The following is a 16,422-nucleotide window of genomic DNA, read 5'->3' on the forward strand; positions in this document are numbered from 1 at the left end:
AATGTACATGGCCTCTGGTACCTTAATAATAAGTTGGTGAATGTGAGTGCACATATTCATATCTATGTAATAATCTGCGGGCGTGTGATGCTGGAGAATAGGATTGCACGTGCTGCTGACGGTCTGGGTCCGCTGTGGGACTACAGGTCGCAGTACACACGGTCTTCCTTACATATAAAACGCGTTTCCTCTTTCTCCTCAGTCGCATAGTTCAATGACCCACGGTCCAGACGTGCCGAAAAATAACTTCTCCACCTATCAGGAGAGAGTTAAGAATAATAGACCAATCGTTGTACAACTCATCACGTCAATCATTAGCTGTGGTCCTATCACTGGCATGGGCGGGGCGCAACCAGGAAGTCACTTAGAGGCTGGTGCTGATCAGCAGGTGAGAGGTCTTGGGGGACTGTGCGGGGTTCACGGCCAGTAGGCGGCGCTTATGAGCGATGTCCGGCGCTAGTATAAGCGAAGGAGCAGTAGAAAGGTATGTCTAGTGGGGTCACAGGAAGAGGGGACATGATGTCCCCTATCAGTAGGTGAGAGGACTCGGGGATCAACTAGTGGTGAAAACCAGGATGACAGGTCTAGAGGTCTAAAAGGGAATATTTGGGAAACTACAAAGCGGGGTTTTTATTAGTGCTCATTACAAAATACATTGGTGACAACAACAGTATGTGGTGGACATTCAGCAGATGGTATAGTAGAAGTATAGGGGTATAGGGTAGTGACAGTCAGCAGAGGGTGCAATAGGGGAAGATCTTACACATCAGAGGGTGAGGTAAATGGGTGAGGACAGTCAGCGGATGGCACAGTGTAGGGTGAGGACAGTCAGCGGATGGCACAGTGTAGGGTGAGGACAGTCAGCAGAGGGCTCAGTGTAGGGTGAGAACAGTCAGCAGATGGCACAGTGTAGGGTGAGGACAGTGAGCAGATGGCACAGTGTAGGGTGAGGACTGTCAGCAGATGGCACAATGTAGGATGGGGACAGTCAGCAGATGGCACAGTGTAGGATGGGGACAGTAAGCAGTTGGCACAGTGTAGGGTGAGGACAGTCAGCAGAGGGCTCAGTGTAGGGTGAGAACAGTCAGCAGATGGCACAGTGTAGGGTGAGGACAGTCAGCAGATGGCACAGTGTAGGATGGGGACAGTCAGCAGATGGCACAGTGTAGGATGAGGACAGTAAGCAGATGGCACAGTGTAGGGTGAGGACAGTCAGCAGATGGCACAGTGTAGGGTGAGGACAGTCAGCAGATGGCACAGTGTAGGATGGGGACAGTCAGCAGATGGCACAGTGTAGGGTGAGGACAGTCAGCAGATGGCACAATGTAGGATGGGGACAATCAGCAGATGGCACAGTGTAGGGTGAGGACAGTCAGTGGATGGCACAGTGTAGGATGGGGACAGTCAGCAGATGGCACAGTGTAGGGTGGGGCCGGTCAGCAGATGGCACAGTGTAGGGTGGGGCCGGTCAGCAGATGGCACAGTGTAGGATGGGGACAATCAGCAGATGGCACAGTGTACGGTGGGGCCAGTCAGCAGATGGCACAGTGTAGGATGGGGACAGTCAGCAGATGGCACAGTGTAGGGTGAGGACAGTCAGCAGATGGCACAATGTATGGTGAGGACAGTCAGCAGATGGCACAGTGTGGGGTGAGGACAGTCAGTAGTTGGCACAGTGTGGGGTGAGGACAGTCAGCAGAGGGCTCAGTGTAGGGTGAGGACAGTCAGCAGATGGCACAGTGTAGGATGGGGACAGTCAGCAGATGGCACAGTGTAGGATGGGGACAGTCAGCAGATGGCACAGTGTAGGGTGAGGACAGTCAGCAGATGGCACAGTGTAGGGTGGGGACAGTCAGCAGATGGCACAGTGTAGGGTGGGGACAGTCAGCAGATGGCACAGTGTAGGGTGAGGATAGTCAGCAGATGGCACAGTGTAGGATGGGGACAGTCAGCAGATGGCACAGTGTAGGGTGAGGACAGTCAGCAGATGGCACAGTGTAGGGTGAGGACAGTCAGCAGATGGCACAGCGTAGGGTGAGGACAGTCAGCAGATGGCACAATGTAAGGTGTGTAGAGTCAGCAGATGGCACAATGTAAGGTGGGGAGAGTCAGCAGATGGCATAGTGTAGGGTGAGGACAGTCAGCAGATGGCATAGTGTAGGGTGAGGACAGTCAGCAGATGGCACAGTGTAGGGTGAGGACAGTCAGCCGATGGTGTAGTGTAGGGTGGGGCCGGTCAGCAGATGGCACAGTGTGGGGTGAGGACAGTCAGCAGTTGGCACAGTGTAGGGTGAGGACAGTCAGCAGAGGGCTCAGTGTAGGGTGAGAACAGTCAGCAGATGGCACAATGTAGGGTGGGGAGAGTCAGCAGATGGCACAGTGTAGGGTGAGGACAGTCAGCAGATGGCACAGTGTAGGGTGAGGACAGTCAGCAGATGGCACAGTGTAGGATGGGGACAGTCAGCAGATGGAACAGTGTAGGGTGGGGCCGGTTAGCAGAGGGCTCAGTGTAGGATGGGGACAGTCAGCAGATGGCACAGTGTAGGGTGAGGACAGTCAGCAGATGGCACAGTGTAGGGTGAGGACAGTCAGCAGATGGCACAGTGTAGGATGGGGACAGTCAGCAGATGGAACAGTGTAGGGTGGGGCCGGTTAGCAGATGGCACAGTGTAGGATGGGGACAGTCAGCAGATGGAACAGTGTAGGGTGGGGCCGGTTAGCAGAGGGCTCAGTGTAGGATGGGGACAGTCAGCAGATGGCACAATTTTGTTTGAGTAAAGTCAGCAGATGGCACAGTGTAGGGTGGGGCTGGTCAGCAGATGGCACAGTATAGGCTGACCACAGTTAGTAGAGGACACAATGTAGATGGATGACACTGGAGAATATAGTATAGGGCGAGGACAGTCAGCAGCGGTCACAATGTAGGGTGGTTGCAGTCAGCAGAAGATCCATTATTAGGTGACCACAGACAGCTTTTTTTCAGGTTCCATAACACAGACCCTGAAGTGTGTGTGTGTGGAGTCGAGTTAATTAAACAGCTTCTGAAAGTGTACGGGACCTTTATTATAGGGAAGTCCATCTATTACACTGGCTCATGTCATGTAGATCTTACCGTTATCTTCCATGTATCTCCTAGGATGAGTGCAGACTCCCTCCTTGCTCTGTACAACAACTGGCTGCACAGTGCTTCCTCTGAAGGAACATTTACTCCATGCACAGATAAGAAGACCATTGACTTGGTGAGACAAAGGATTTTGGAAAACCCAGACCTTCACAACGTTCTCCAGAATGACGCTTTCTACCTAATTGGCTGTGGACTCCAGGGTAAGACGGACCTTCTCCTTACACTTGAACATTTGGCTGGTGCCTTTTACACCCTGGAGCAGACAGCTCTCCATCTTTACTTCACTCCATGGAGGAAAGAGTTCCAAACAATAAAAGTGAGTAGTAGCTTTATGTCTTATCTTAGAAAAAGACCGGAGTAAATAATTCTAAATCAACATCAACTCTACATACCTTTACCCCCTTCCTTCTAATTGATGGTTTGTCACTATATCTTGCCAGTGTCTTGTGGCTGCCTTCACACGTGGCATTTACATTGAGTTTTGAAATGCAATACAACAGTTGAGGAGAGATTTGCCTAATTAAATTGTCTGCGTTTGTTAACACATCATTAACACATTGGGCTACATTTACTTACCTGTCCGGAGGAGTTTCCAAAAGTGCATTGTTTGACGACAGTGCACTGTGCCGCGATTCACTAACATCGTGCTCCCGATATCCTGCATCTGTCGCTTCACCGCTCAGGTCTGCCGGAGTTCACCTTCTTCCCGGTGCATGTAAGTGCATCGCTTGCGACTCAATTTTAATCTTAAATGCCACGCTTAGTCCGAATCAGTTGGATCGTCCAACGCCCCCCCCCCCCCATTTTAGTCGCATGAAAGCCGGTGCCGCTGTGCCAAAATCCAATCGCGTGAGACACACTCCCCTTCTAAATCCCTGTCCCAGCAGCGCAAATCCTGAATACCATGAACAGTCCGACGGAAATGCGATCCGCTGACCATTAGAAAATAAGCCCCATTGTGTTATCTTTGCATTTTGTAATGCAAATGTTAACAACAAAACGCAACATAGACGCCACATGTAAACGCAGCCTTAGGGTGGACTTGGACACTGGTATGAGTGATTTTTCACTGAACCCATTTTGTCACATGGGGTTTTTCACACCTCATTTTTTTTCCACTGTTGTGAATGGACACAAAAAGAACAGGTTCTAAATGGACCACTGATCAGTGAAAAAAATTTACGTGTGAAAAAGCCCATTGAAAAGATTCAGTTTTTCAGATGCAGTTTTCAAAGCCAAAAACAGGTGTGGATCACAATGAGTGAGAACATATCTTTGAGCGGTGCTACTACTCCTCTTCTTTTTCACTTCACTCCTGGTTTGTACATTGAAAACTGCATCTGAAGGTGTGAATTGAGGCACCAGTGAAAAATCACTGAAGCCAGGAAGAGAAAACCAATCCGTAAGTATCTATAAGGCTGCATTCACACAGCCCTATGGGGGACATATATATACGGCTGACATATATACGTCCCCCATGGAGGGCAAGGGTGCATGGCGCCCTACGTTCCGTACCCTGTAAAAAGATAGGATATGTCCTATCTTTTCCCAGAAAACGGCACCATGCGCAATGTTCCTCTACCGAGAGAGGGGCAGGGGTGAGTGGAGCCGACGTATGCCCACCCTACTACGGTACAGCAGCCACACATCAATAAGAATGCAGCCTAAAGGTGCGTTTAAATGTTCAGTTTTTCAGATGCAGTTTTTGAAGCAAAAAAAAACGCCAGTGAGACTACCCTCAGGGTGCAGTCACTGTCTGTTCATAGCACAGGAGTAGCGCTACTCCATTTTTAGCAGTGATAAACTACTAGCTTTATCGGAACCCTCTTATAAAGCTAGCAGACACTGCCGTGCTGAACCTTCAGAACGCTGGACCAAGCTCAAAGCAGTTTGGCGTATTCATGAGGGGGTGGGTCTAGGAGGAGGTGCTGCATGAAGCCGGGAAGTCATTGGAGCAGCGCTACTAACTGCTTACTTTAGTAGGCAGCTCCTAGTGCGTTTTTTATGGGTGACAATTAGAGATGAGCGAACATACTCGTCCGAGCTTGATGCTCGTTCGAGCATTAGCGTACTCGAAACTGCTCGTTGCTCGGACGAATACTTCGCCCGCTCGAGAAAATGGCAGCTCCCGCCGTTTTGCTTTTTGGCGGCCAGAAACAGAGCCAATCACAAGCCAGGAGACTCTGCACTCCACCCAGCATGACGTGGTACCCTTACACGTCGATAGCAGTGGTTGGCTGGCCAGATCAGGTGACCCTGGGATAGACTAGCCGCTGCCCGCGCTGCTCGGATCATTCTGTGTCTGGATGCCGCTAGGGAGAGAGCTGCTGCTGGTCAGGGTTAGCGTTAGTGTGCAGGTAGATTACTGTTAGGCAGGAGTGATTCTCCAAGAGCCCAACAGCCCTTCTTAGGGCTACAATAACGTTATACTTTTTTTTTTTTTGTTTGCTTGTGGCTGGGCTTGCTGGCACTAGTAGTGCAGCTAGTACCATATTGTGAGGAATTTGCAGGGGGACTTGCTACCGTTGTGTTTAGCTCTTAGTGACACACATATCCACCTCAAACACCAAAGTGGGAAAATTTATTAGGGGTTTGATTTCAATTAGGCACAGTCTGCCATTTCCTTTTTATTTTACGTTTATTTTTTCTTAACTCAGCGTCATCTCATCAGTGTGCTTTCATACTTGGCTAGAAAATAGCCAAAGGAGAATCCAAACGGCTTACTTACGCCTACAATAGCGTTATATATATTTTATTTCTGGTTGATCTGCTGGTGGCTGTCCTTGCTGCAGTGCATATACTAGCCAATTGTGAGGAATTTGGAGTGAGACTTGCGACCGCTGTGTTTAGCGCTTAGTGACGCACATATCCATCGCAAAGACCGAAGTGGGATAATTTATTAGGGGTTGGATTTCAATTAGGCACAGTCTGGCAGTTTCTTTTTATTTTACGTTTATTTTTTCATAACTCAGCGTCATCTCATCAGTGTGCTTTCATACTTGGCTAGAAAATAGCCAAAGGAGAATCCAAACGGCTAACTTACGCCTACAATAGCGTTATATATATTTTATTTCTGGTTGATCTGCTGGTGGCTGTCCTTGCTGCAGTGCATATACTAGCCAATTGTGAGGAATTTGGAGTGAGACTTGCGACCGCTGTGTTTAGCGCTTAGTGACGCACATATCCATCGCAAAGACCGAAGTGGGAAAATTTATTAGGGGTTTGATTTCAATTAGGCACAGTCTGCCATTTCCTTTTTATTTTACGTTTATTTTTTCATAACTCAGCGTCATCTCATCAGTGTGCTTTCATACTTGGCTAGAAAATAGCCAAAGGAGAATCCAAACGGCTTACTTACGCCTACAATAGTGTTATATATATTTTATTTCTGGTTGATCTGCTGGTGGCTGTCCTTGCTGCAGTGCATATACTAGCCAATTGTGAGGAATTTGGAGTGAGACTTGCGACCGCTGTGTTTAGCGCTTAGTGACGCACATATCCATCGCAAAGACCGAAGTGGGATAATTTATTAGGGGTTTGATTGAAATTAGGCACAGTCTGCCATTTACTTTTTATTTTACGTTTATTTTTTCATAACTCAGCGTCATCTCATCTGGCATAGCAGTGTGCTTTCATAGTTGGCTAGAAAATAGCCATAGCAATAGGATAGCATCGTTTGGTTTTAAAAACTAAAAAACACAAAAAAAAAAAAAAAAAAACACAAAAAAAAAGTAAAAAAAAAATTAAAGTTATAACTTTCATTTTCAAAATGTTTAACCCGAGGGCTAGGGGTAGAGGACGAATGCGGGGACGTGGGCGTCCAACTACTGCAGGGGTCAGAGGCCGTGGTCCTGGGCGGGGTGAGACACCACCTGCTGATGAGGGAGCAGGGGAACGCCGCAGAGCTACACTCCCTAGGTTCATGTCTGAAGTTACTGGGACTCGTGGTAGAGCACTGTTGAGGCCAGAACAGTGCGAACAGGTGATGTCGTGGATTGCCGACAATGCTTCGAGCAATTTGTCCACCAGTCAGTCTTCCACGCAGTCCACCCATGTCACCGAAATCGGCACTCCTCCAGCTCCTGCACCTCAGCCTCCCCCCCCCCCCCCAGTCTGCCCCCTCCCAGGAAAATTTGGCATTTGAACCGGCATACTCTGAGGAACTGTTTTCTGGACCCTTCCCACACTCACAAACCACTTGTCCGGTTGCTGCTGAGCAATTTTCCGATGCCCAGGTTTTCCACCAGTCGCAGTCTGTGGGTGATGATGACCTTCTTGACGTAGTGGAAGAAGTGTGTAAAGAGGTGTCCGACGATGAGGAGACACGGTTGTCAGACAGTGGTGAAGTTGTTGTCAGGGCAGGAAGTCCGAGGGGGGAGCAGACTGAGGGATAGGAGGATGATGAGGTGACAGACCCAAGCTGGGTTGAGAGGCCGGGTGAACACAGTGCTTCTGAGACGGAGGAGAGTCCTATAGCAGAACAGGTTGGAAGAGGCAGTGGTGGGGCCAGACGGAGAGGCAGGGCCAGAGCAGGTGCATCAGCGCCAAATGTGTCACGTAGTGAAGCTCCCGTGGCGAGGGCTCCCGCGGCGAGGGCTAGATTTTCAGAAGTCTGGAGGTTCTTTAAGGAAACACCGGATGACCGACGTACTGTGGTGTGCAACCTTTGCCAAACCAGGATCAGCAGGGGTTCCACCACTACTAGCTTAACTACCACCAGTATGCGCAGGCATATGAATGCTAAACACCCGAATCAGTGGCACCAAGCCCGTTCACCTCCGGCCGTGCACACCACTGCTCCTTCCCCTGTGTCAGCTGATAGTCAGCCCCCTGCCCAGGACCCTGGCACAAAAACCCCATCGTCGCCTCCACGATCCTCCACAGCATCCACCAGCGTTCCGCTCTCCATACCCCAGACGCTGGAGCGGAAAAGAAAATATAGTGCAACCCACCCGCACGCCCAAGCCCTTAATGTCCACATCTCCAGATTGCTTAGCCTGGAGTTGCTGCCCTATAGGCTAGTAGAGACCGAGGCCTTTCGCAACCTCATGGCGGCGGCCGCCCCTCGGTATTCGGTCCCCAGCCGCCACTACTTTTCCCGATGTGCCGTCCCAGCCCTGCACCAGCACGTGTCAGACAACATCATCCGTGCCCTGGCCAACGCCGTTTCTGACAAGGTCCACCTGACCACGGACACGTGGACGAGTGCTGCCGGGCAGGGCCACTATATATCGCTGACGGCACATTGGGTTAACTTGGTGGAGGCTGGGACCCAGTCTGACCCTGGGGCTGGTCATATACTGCCGACGCCGAGGGTTGCGGGGCCTACCTCGGTCCAGGTCTCAAAGGCCTACTATGCCTCCTCCTCCTCCCACCCCTCCTCCACCTCCTCCTCCGAACTACCATCCGTGGGCATGGCGCCATCAGTCGCTAGCTTTAGGCACAGCAGCAGAGCCGTCGCTAAGCGACAGCAGGCGCTGCTCAAACTGCTGAGCTTAGGCGATAAAAGGCACACCGCCCAAGATCTATTACAGGGCATCACGGCGCAGACTGATCTGTGGCTGGCACCGCTGAACCTGAAGCCAGGCATGGTTGTGTGTGACAACGGCCGTAACCTGGTGGCGGCTCTGCAACTCGGCAGACTGACACATGTGCCATGCCTGGCCCATGTGTTAAATCTGATAGTTCAGCGTTTCCTCAAGACATACCCCAATCTGTCAGATTTGCTCACGAAGGTGCGCCGCATCTGTGCGCATTTCAGGAAGTCCAGCACAGATGCTGCCACTCTCAGGGCAGCGCAGCGCCGCCTCCAACTGCCCGCTCACCGACTGTTGTGCGACGTGCCCACGAGGTGGAATTCAACATTAACCATGTTATCCAGAGTTTACCAGCAGCGCAGAGCGATTGTAGACTGCCAGATGTCAACTTCCACCAGAACTGGTAGTCAGGTCAGTCAGCTTCCTCAAGTCTACAATGAGGAGTGGACGTGGATGTCTGATATCTGTCAGGTGCTGAGTAACTTTGAGGAGTCAACACAGATGGTCAGTGGCGATGCCGCCATCATCAGCCTCACCATCCCGCTGCTTGGCCTGTTGAAAAACTCTCTGATCAGCATGAAGTCGGAAGCTTTGCGCTCGTCACAAGAGACGGGGGAAGAAGATTCCCTTGTTGATAGCCAAAGCACCCTCAGGTCTGTTTCTCAGCGCATATCGGAGGAGGTGGAGGAGGATGAGGAGGAAGAGGAGGAGAATGTTGGCGAGACAGAAGAGGGGACCATTGTTCAGTCCTTCACTGTTCAGCGTGTATGGGCAGAAGAAGAGGAGTTGGAGGAGGAGGAAATGGACAGTCAGGCCAGTGAGGGGAGTGAATTCTTGCGCGTTGGGACTCTGGCGCATATGGCATTTCATGCTAGGCTGCCTATCCCGTGACCCTCGCGTTCAAAGAATTTATTCCAGCACCGATTACTGGGTATTCACTCTCCTGGACCCACGGTACAAGCAAAATCTTTCCACTCTCATCCCTGGAGAGGAAAGGAGTGTGAGAATGCATGAATACCAGCAGGCCCTGGTGCACAAGCTGAAACAGTATTTCCCTTCTGACAGCGCTAGCGGCAGAGTGCGTAGTTCTGCGGGACAAGTAGCGAGGGAGAGTAGGCGAGCAGGCAGCTTGTCCAGCACTGGCAAGGGTACGCTTTACAAGGCTTTTGCCAGCTTTATGTCACCCCAGCAAGACACTGTCACCTGTCCCCAGTCTCGGCAGAGTAGGGCTGATCTTTACAGAAAGATGGTGAGGAAGTACGTAGCTGACCATACCATCGTCCTAAATGATCACACAGCTCCCTACAACTACTGGGTTTCAAAGCTGGACATGTGGCACGAACTGGCGCTGTACGCCTTGGAGGTTCTTGCCTGCCCTGCCGCTAGCGTCTTGTCCGAGCGGGTTTTCAGTGCAGCTGGTGGCATCATCACCGATAAGCGTACACGCCTGTCGACTGACAGCGCTGACAGGCTGACGCTTATTAAGATGAATAAAGCCTGGATTTCTCATAATTTCCAATCTCCACCAGGTGAAGGAAGCTCAACCTGAATAATTTATGCACTCCTCCTCCTCCTCATTTTCCTCCTTCTCCTCCTCTTTGTACACTAAAGCAGAGGAAACTGGCTATTTTTTGACAGGGCCCACTGGCTCTAGCTATAGTACTTTATGCATTTAATTTTTCTGGAGGGCCACCTACCCGGTCCTCTGTTTTAAACAATTTTTGTGAGTGCCACATACAGGCACTCAATCTATTCAATTTTTCTGGAGGGCCACCTACCTGCTCCTCTGGTTTGAAAACTTTTTTGGACTGCCACATACAGGCACTCAATCTATTTCATTTTTCTGGAGGGCCAACTACCTGCTCCTCTGGTTTGAAAACTTTTTTGGACTGCCACATACAGGCACTCAATCTATTTCATTTTTCTGGAGGGCCACCTACCTGCTCCTCTGGTTTGAAAAATGTTTGGGACTGCCACATACAGGCACTCAATCTATTCCATTTTTCTGGAGGGCCACCTACCTGCTCCTCTGGTTTGAAAACTTTTTTGGACTGCCACATACAGGCACTATCCAAATTAAATTATCTCCATAGCAGCCTCCACACGTTGTCTCCATTGCTACCTCCAAAAGTCGTCCATATAGCTGCCTCCATACATCGTCCCCTTATCAAACGAGGTGTGTCAGGCACAAATTTGGGTTGTTTTCATGGATTCCACATCAAAGTTGTTAACTTTGTCGCCACCCTGCTGTGTTATCCACAAAATATACTGGCAAACTTTTACCATTTAGGGATATTATTTCAGCGCTTCTTGCGCATCTGTTTACATTCCCCTCATCCGCCATATCCCAAACTTATAAGAACGCTACTACACTTGATCTTATACAAAAGGTTCTTAGAAGTGCTGTTTGGGGAGTAGCCTAGAGACAGGGGCTTGGATTGGCGAAAGCTCGCCTGGCAGCGGAGCGCCAGCTCCATCCCAAGATCCAACTAACATAGTTTTAACTGCAGCACCTTTAATCTACTACTAGTTCACTGCCTCCATACATGGTCCCCTTATCAAACGAGCTGTGTCAGGCAGAATTTTGGGTTGTTTTCCTGGCTTCCATGTTAACTTTGTCGCCACCCTGCTGTGTAATCCACAAAATATACTGGCAAACTTTTATCATGTAGCGATATTATTTGAGCGCTTCTTGCTCACCTCCTTTGGTTCCTCTCTGCCACCCATTGGTTTGAAGCCTGAGTCCATTTAGGGTATGTCGCCATGACACTCTCTAGCCTGCTGCCGCTGCCTCTGCATGCCGTCCCTTATAGTGTCAGGGTCAATTATTGGATGTTTTACATGCTATCTAGCTTCATTCTGTCACTCTGTCATGGCCATGCTGTTGCCCATAATTTTGGCATAATGGTGCGATTATGCAGCCTCAGAGGCATCCATGCATGCTGCCCCTGCTGTTTCCTGTCCATTTCCGTGGTGTTTCCATCCTTTTCTGAGGTTCCCAGGTGTTTGGCCAAGCTTCCCTGTGCAGAGCCTTGGTCCCCTTGAAAAATGCTCGAGTCTCCCATTGACTTCAATGGGGCTCGTTATTCGAGACGAGCACTCGAGCATCGGGAAAAGTTCGTCTCGAATAACGAGTACCCGAGCATTTTAGTGCTCGCTCATCTCTAGTGACAATTCCTCTTTAAACGCATTGAAAAACTGCTTTGAGGGTGCAGTCACCGCTAGCTCTGCGTGTGACCGGCCCAATCATGTATGCTTTTCTATGGATACGCAAGCAATCCAATGTCTTGCGTTGTTTTAATGCAATACACCTGGGTTCTGGTTACCGATTGCATTCATTTCCATAGAAACGCATACATAATCGGGCCGAGGTCTGCCCCTGCAGCACTAGCGGTACATGTGACTGCACCCTGAATCTGCTTTTCTTCATTTCTGGAAGTGTAAGCAGCTTTGAAAATGTGACTGCACCCTCAGTAGGCAATTTCATTATGTAGGGCGCTGTCACACTGTGCGTTCTGTGTGCGTTTTAAAACGCATGTATCTTTGAGAGTGAGGCTGGTGACACACATGCCGTTTTTTTTAAAAAACGCATCAAATTTGCATATTGGCTTTTTCAATGGGTTTTTGTGTCTAAACGTGGCGTTTTTTTTGAGGTGCGGTTTTACTGCGTTTTTCAAAGCGGTTGCGTTTTTGAAAAAGCATGCGTTTGTGGTCTGCGTTTTGTAAAACATGTGAAACACACACATGCACAAACAGCAGGGACAAGATGACTGCGTTTTTACAAATTCAAAGAGATACAGCCAAATGCAATTAATGCACATCAAACATTGCGTTTTTAAAAAGCGCAAACATTTGAAAAACTCATTCAAAATCACTGCAGAAACGCGACAAAAACACTATGTGTGTCACCAACTTTACTATGCGTTCGACTGGTTTGAATCTGTTTTTCTTCATTTGGGAACGTTTAAGCAGCTGTGGAAATGTTAATACGGGAATCAAACCAGCCAAACGCATGGTAAACATACAAAACCGCATGCTTTTTAAAATGCATATGTTTTCAATGCGTTTTAAAAACGCACAAAGAACGGCCAAAGAACGCACCGTGTGACAGTAGCCATAGAGCCCTCCAATTTTACTGGTCTATCCAGTAAGTGTTCCCATTACTGAATTCATCCTTTTGAAAAACCTGTTAATTTCTCATTTTTGCTTTGTTTCCCTCTCCCACCAGACATACTCTGGACATTATGTGCACACGCTGGAGACAGCCTTCCCTCCGGAAACAATATTACAAGCCCTGAAAAGATTAAATTATCAAGCAGTAGAAGATGGAACTTGTCTAAAGATACAGGTCCTACCCACACCAGATATTCTCGCTATAGCTGCTCTTGGATTTCTGGCTGCTCAGATGGAGTGTAACATCTTGGCTGACCTCGTGTCCTGTTCAGGATCTGCTCTGGTGAATGGGGCCGATCTCATCAGAGAAAGAAGTTGCTGGCGTGGGGAAGATGCATGTATGAAAAGACTGCAAAAACTGATATTAGAGCCAAGCACAGTCCCTGTAGTCCAGTACAGTCCCTTTAATGGCGTGGAGAGTGACACTGGAACTTCTAGTGCAGAAGTCTTATACCAACCACCATTATGTGACCATTGCTATGAATCTTGGGATAAGCATGTAAATGGGGACTGTATAAAGGTTGATGGGCATCACCCTAAGGATGACAGACCCCAAACCCAAGTACCACAGATGGAATTCATCATGCATGACTGTGTATTTGTAGATAAATCTTTAGAGCACTGCTGTGTCCCATGCCACACGTTCCACAGCGCCTTCTGCTCCATTGTGAAAGACTGCAGAGACAAACAACATAGGGTTACCCAAATGACACCGTATGAGAAGATCCAAGCAGTGATGGAGGAGCAAGGGAGGAAACACCAGCTCCACTGCTGTTTGCAGCCTGGACATTTACCCCATTACCGCTGCAGTCATTGCAGACAGCTTCATTATATTAAGTGTGAGCGTGTTGTCCAGTGCCGGAGTGAGGGTCATAAAGCTACCATGATTATGTTGGAGAAAGATCAGCAGCTATGGCTTCAGCGTAGCTTAATGGACCTGGAGATCCTTTGTAGCAGCATACCCGTTCACAAGAGCAAGTCCTAGTGCACTTCTGTGATGTGTTCATGACTCAGCAAAGGGCATAACAGGATCTTTCCCAACATAGTTATCACATTTTGTATATGACAGATCACTTATAGAAACAAACAAGAAAGTGATAAATATATAGATGGGGCCTCATAGTGTGTAGCTTCTTGGTACTCAGAGCGCTGTTTCAACCCTCACAGATGTATAGTACGGTAGTTTGCTGCCCTGATGCCCCAACCTGAGGCAAATGGCCATGCTTTGGTAGATGTGACCTTTCACAGTTGCACTTCATTTCTGTTCCTTGTCAGTGTTGATTCAGACTCTATAGCACTTGATCATACCAAGTCAGCTCAGGTGGTGATATGTCTGTTGCTGTGCTTGACATCTTCTATGTACTTGATTTGCGTGTTACCAGTGCCAATGCATCTCTGTTATTTGTGTGTTTTCCTAATACAAAAAATGAATAACTTTTTGAATTATAACAAAATCAATGGTTGGTTAAAACATTATTCCCTAGCAACATCTAAGGGGGAAAAACATCAGCACACATATGACTTCTTCTGTGTATGTGAATAAGCCCTTTGTTTCAGCACCCAATAAGCTAACTAGGCTCTTTATGGTCAGGTCTGCTTTAGCCATGAGACAGCATTGAGGCAAATTAACATAGTAGGGAAGATTTATCAATGTTTCACACATCAGACCAGTCTTCTACGCCAGATTTATCAGACTAATGCTGGATGATAAATCTGATCTAGTTTAAGACCGATTGCCCACGAGCAAATGTGATTTAATTGCACCAGACTCGCATGGTAAGCTTGTCTGAATGTCCAGCCTGAAGGCTTAGAGGCCGGAACTGAACTGACAGTCTTTTTTTTTTTTTTAATATCATCTTTATTAGGTTTTACAAAAATTTTTAAAAACAATTCTGCACATCGCATGGCCCTTCACAGGGCACCATGCTCATAACTTTGCATGTACTTAGACCTCTTACAAAAAATACACTTTTTTACAATTATCAAATTTGCTTACATACATTTCCCTATCCCCACCTGCCCTCCCTCCCTGAGATGCAACTGGCTTCCAGCTTCCCTTTTTTTCTTATTTCTAGTTAGGTCCCACCATAGAGTACCGGTATGTCTATTTCCTCTCTTGAGAATATCCTGCTAACTATAGGTCCCCACACTGCTCTCCTGAACTGACATGCTTATGATTCATTTGGGCGGGACATTCAGGCAAGCTCATGATGCAAGTAAATTGCATCACAGTCTCTTGTGTGGCAATAGGCCTAAGACTGTGTAGTTGTACCATCTACTTATCTTTATTTTTGTATTGTTGGAAAGGAATAATACGTTTTTGGTCATGCCCTTTTTCTTACTAGTTGAAAAAAATGTGACACCAATAAAGTATCCAGAGGGAATGGTCATGGGCCAATGACTATATCCTCTAACAAAATGCAACACCTATTTAACTATGAAGTAACAGACGTAAGCAACAAATGACAAATTTGGAGCAACAACAGAAAAGGTTGCACAGTGCCCAAATGTAAACATGTAAAGGAAAAGATTCCCTTACAAACAGTAAAGTGCTTAAGTAAACATAGGACCAAGTTCAGCCTGAGTAAAATGGTAACTTACATTTATACACAAAGGATTCACTTTTTGTCATTGTTTATACTGAAATATATAATATTATTTTAATGTTTTTTTTTACACCATAGTGTTGCTTAAGTCTGTTACTTCATAGTTAAATAGGTGTTGTAGTTGAAAAAAAAATGCCTAAAAACTATGTAAAACTGTTATATGTGAAGTAAAATAAAAGTGTCGCAAGGCATTTCAGACAGTATTTTGGCACAAATTACTCCAGATTTATGGGGTAAACAGTTTGATAAATCAAGAATTGATGACAATGACTATTCAGGAATGGTGAAGACTAATGAAAAAATTCTGTGTTGGAATCAGATGATTTTTACTGATTATATAGTGTAGTTTTACCTGTATAAGAAGATATTATTTGATCAAATATGTGTAGAAGCAAGAGAAACCTTTCCTTTCTCTGTACCATTTATAAAAAAAAAAAAAATTTGTAAAAATTTCAGAACAGTAGTGCAAATATATATAATTTTATATGAAGTCAGGGGAGGCAAAATTTGGAAACAATAGGATACAGATCCATATTGAAGACTTTACAAAACTCAGCTTTGTACTACTTGATGTGCAAAAAAAAAAATTAGCATTTTGTGGATTGTAAACTGTAACAACAATATGCCTTGGCTTTTTTAGCAGTGTATCGGCTACCATGACTTCATGTTGTGTATTACTATTGCTCTTTTCAACATGGTCAAAATGAAAAGGTTAAATAACAATAAATATAAGAACTTTTCAGCAATGTGCCTGAGGTTCTGCAATAAACTACAATAGTGTTTAAAATAAATTGCCAATAAACCTTATGGAACAGATTTTCAACTGCCAGAAATTTCTACGACAAACCTGAAACTGGTGAACAAACCCTTTCATAAAAAGTTTCAATAAATCTAGAATGTTTTCAGGAGAATATTCCACATTTATTTATTAAAACAATACATTACAGTAAATTAGACTTTCGTCACGGTATACAAACAACTA

At 46.9% G+C, this 16,422-nt stretch overlaps 1 protein-coding gene across 3 annotated transcripts; it reads left to right on the top strand.

Annotated features, from left to right (window-relative positions):
* Positions 1–282: 282 nt before the first annotated feature.
* SPATA2L (spermatogenesis associated 2 like) lies at positions 283–16,366 on the top strand. 3 transcript variants are annotated; one of them, XM_072117425.1, is made up of 3 exons: positions 283–388; positions 3,137–3,440; positions 12,890–16,366. In XM_072117425.1, exons 2-3 carry the CDS (start codon positions 3,138–3,140, stop codon positions 13,817–13,819), a joined length of 1,233 nt encoding a protein of 410 aa, XP_071973526.1. In that variant the 5' UTR covers positions 283–388; position 3,137; the 3' UTR covers positions 13,820–16,366. The 3 variants fall into 3 exon arrangements, with proteins under 3 accessions (XP_071973526.1, XP_071973523.1, XP_071973524.1); XM_072117422.1 differs by lacking the exon at positions 283–388 and adding an exon at positions 399–484; XM_072117423.1 differs by lacking the exon at positions 283–388 and adding an exon at positions 503–536.
* The last annotated feature ends 56 nt before the right edge of the window (positions 16,367–16,422 follow it).

The sequence above is a fragment of the Engystomops pustulosus genome, chromosome 7 (assembly GCF_040894005.1).
Source record: "Engystomops pustulosus chromosome 7, aEngPut4.maternal, whole genome shotgun sequence".
Lineage (NCBI taxonomy): Eukaryota > Metazoa > Chordata > Amphibia > Anura > Leptodactylidae > Engystomops > Engystomops pustulosus.

What these genes read in the sequence shown, in the direction of transcription:
- SPATA2L (XM_072117422.1), top strand. Translation starts at nt 447, where the DNA reads ATGTCCGGCGCTAGTATAAGCGAAGGAGCAGTAGAAAG. An exon ending in AGCGAAGGAGCAGTAGAAAG is followed by an intron (nt 485 to 3,136) that starts GTATGTCTAGTG and finishes TGTATCTCCTAG; the next exon opens with GATGAGTGCAGACTCCCTCC. An exon ending in AAGAGTTCCAAACAATAAAA is followed by an intron (nt 3,441 to 12,889) that starts GTGAGTAGTAGC and finishes CTCTCCCACCAG; the next exon opens with ACATACTCTGGACATTATGT.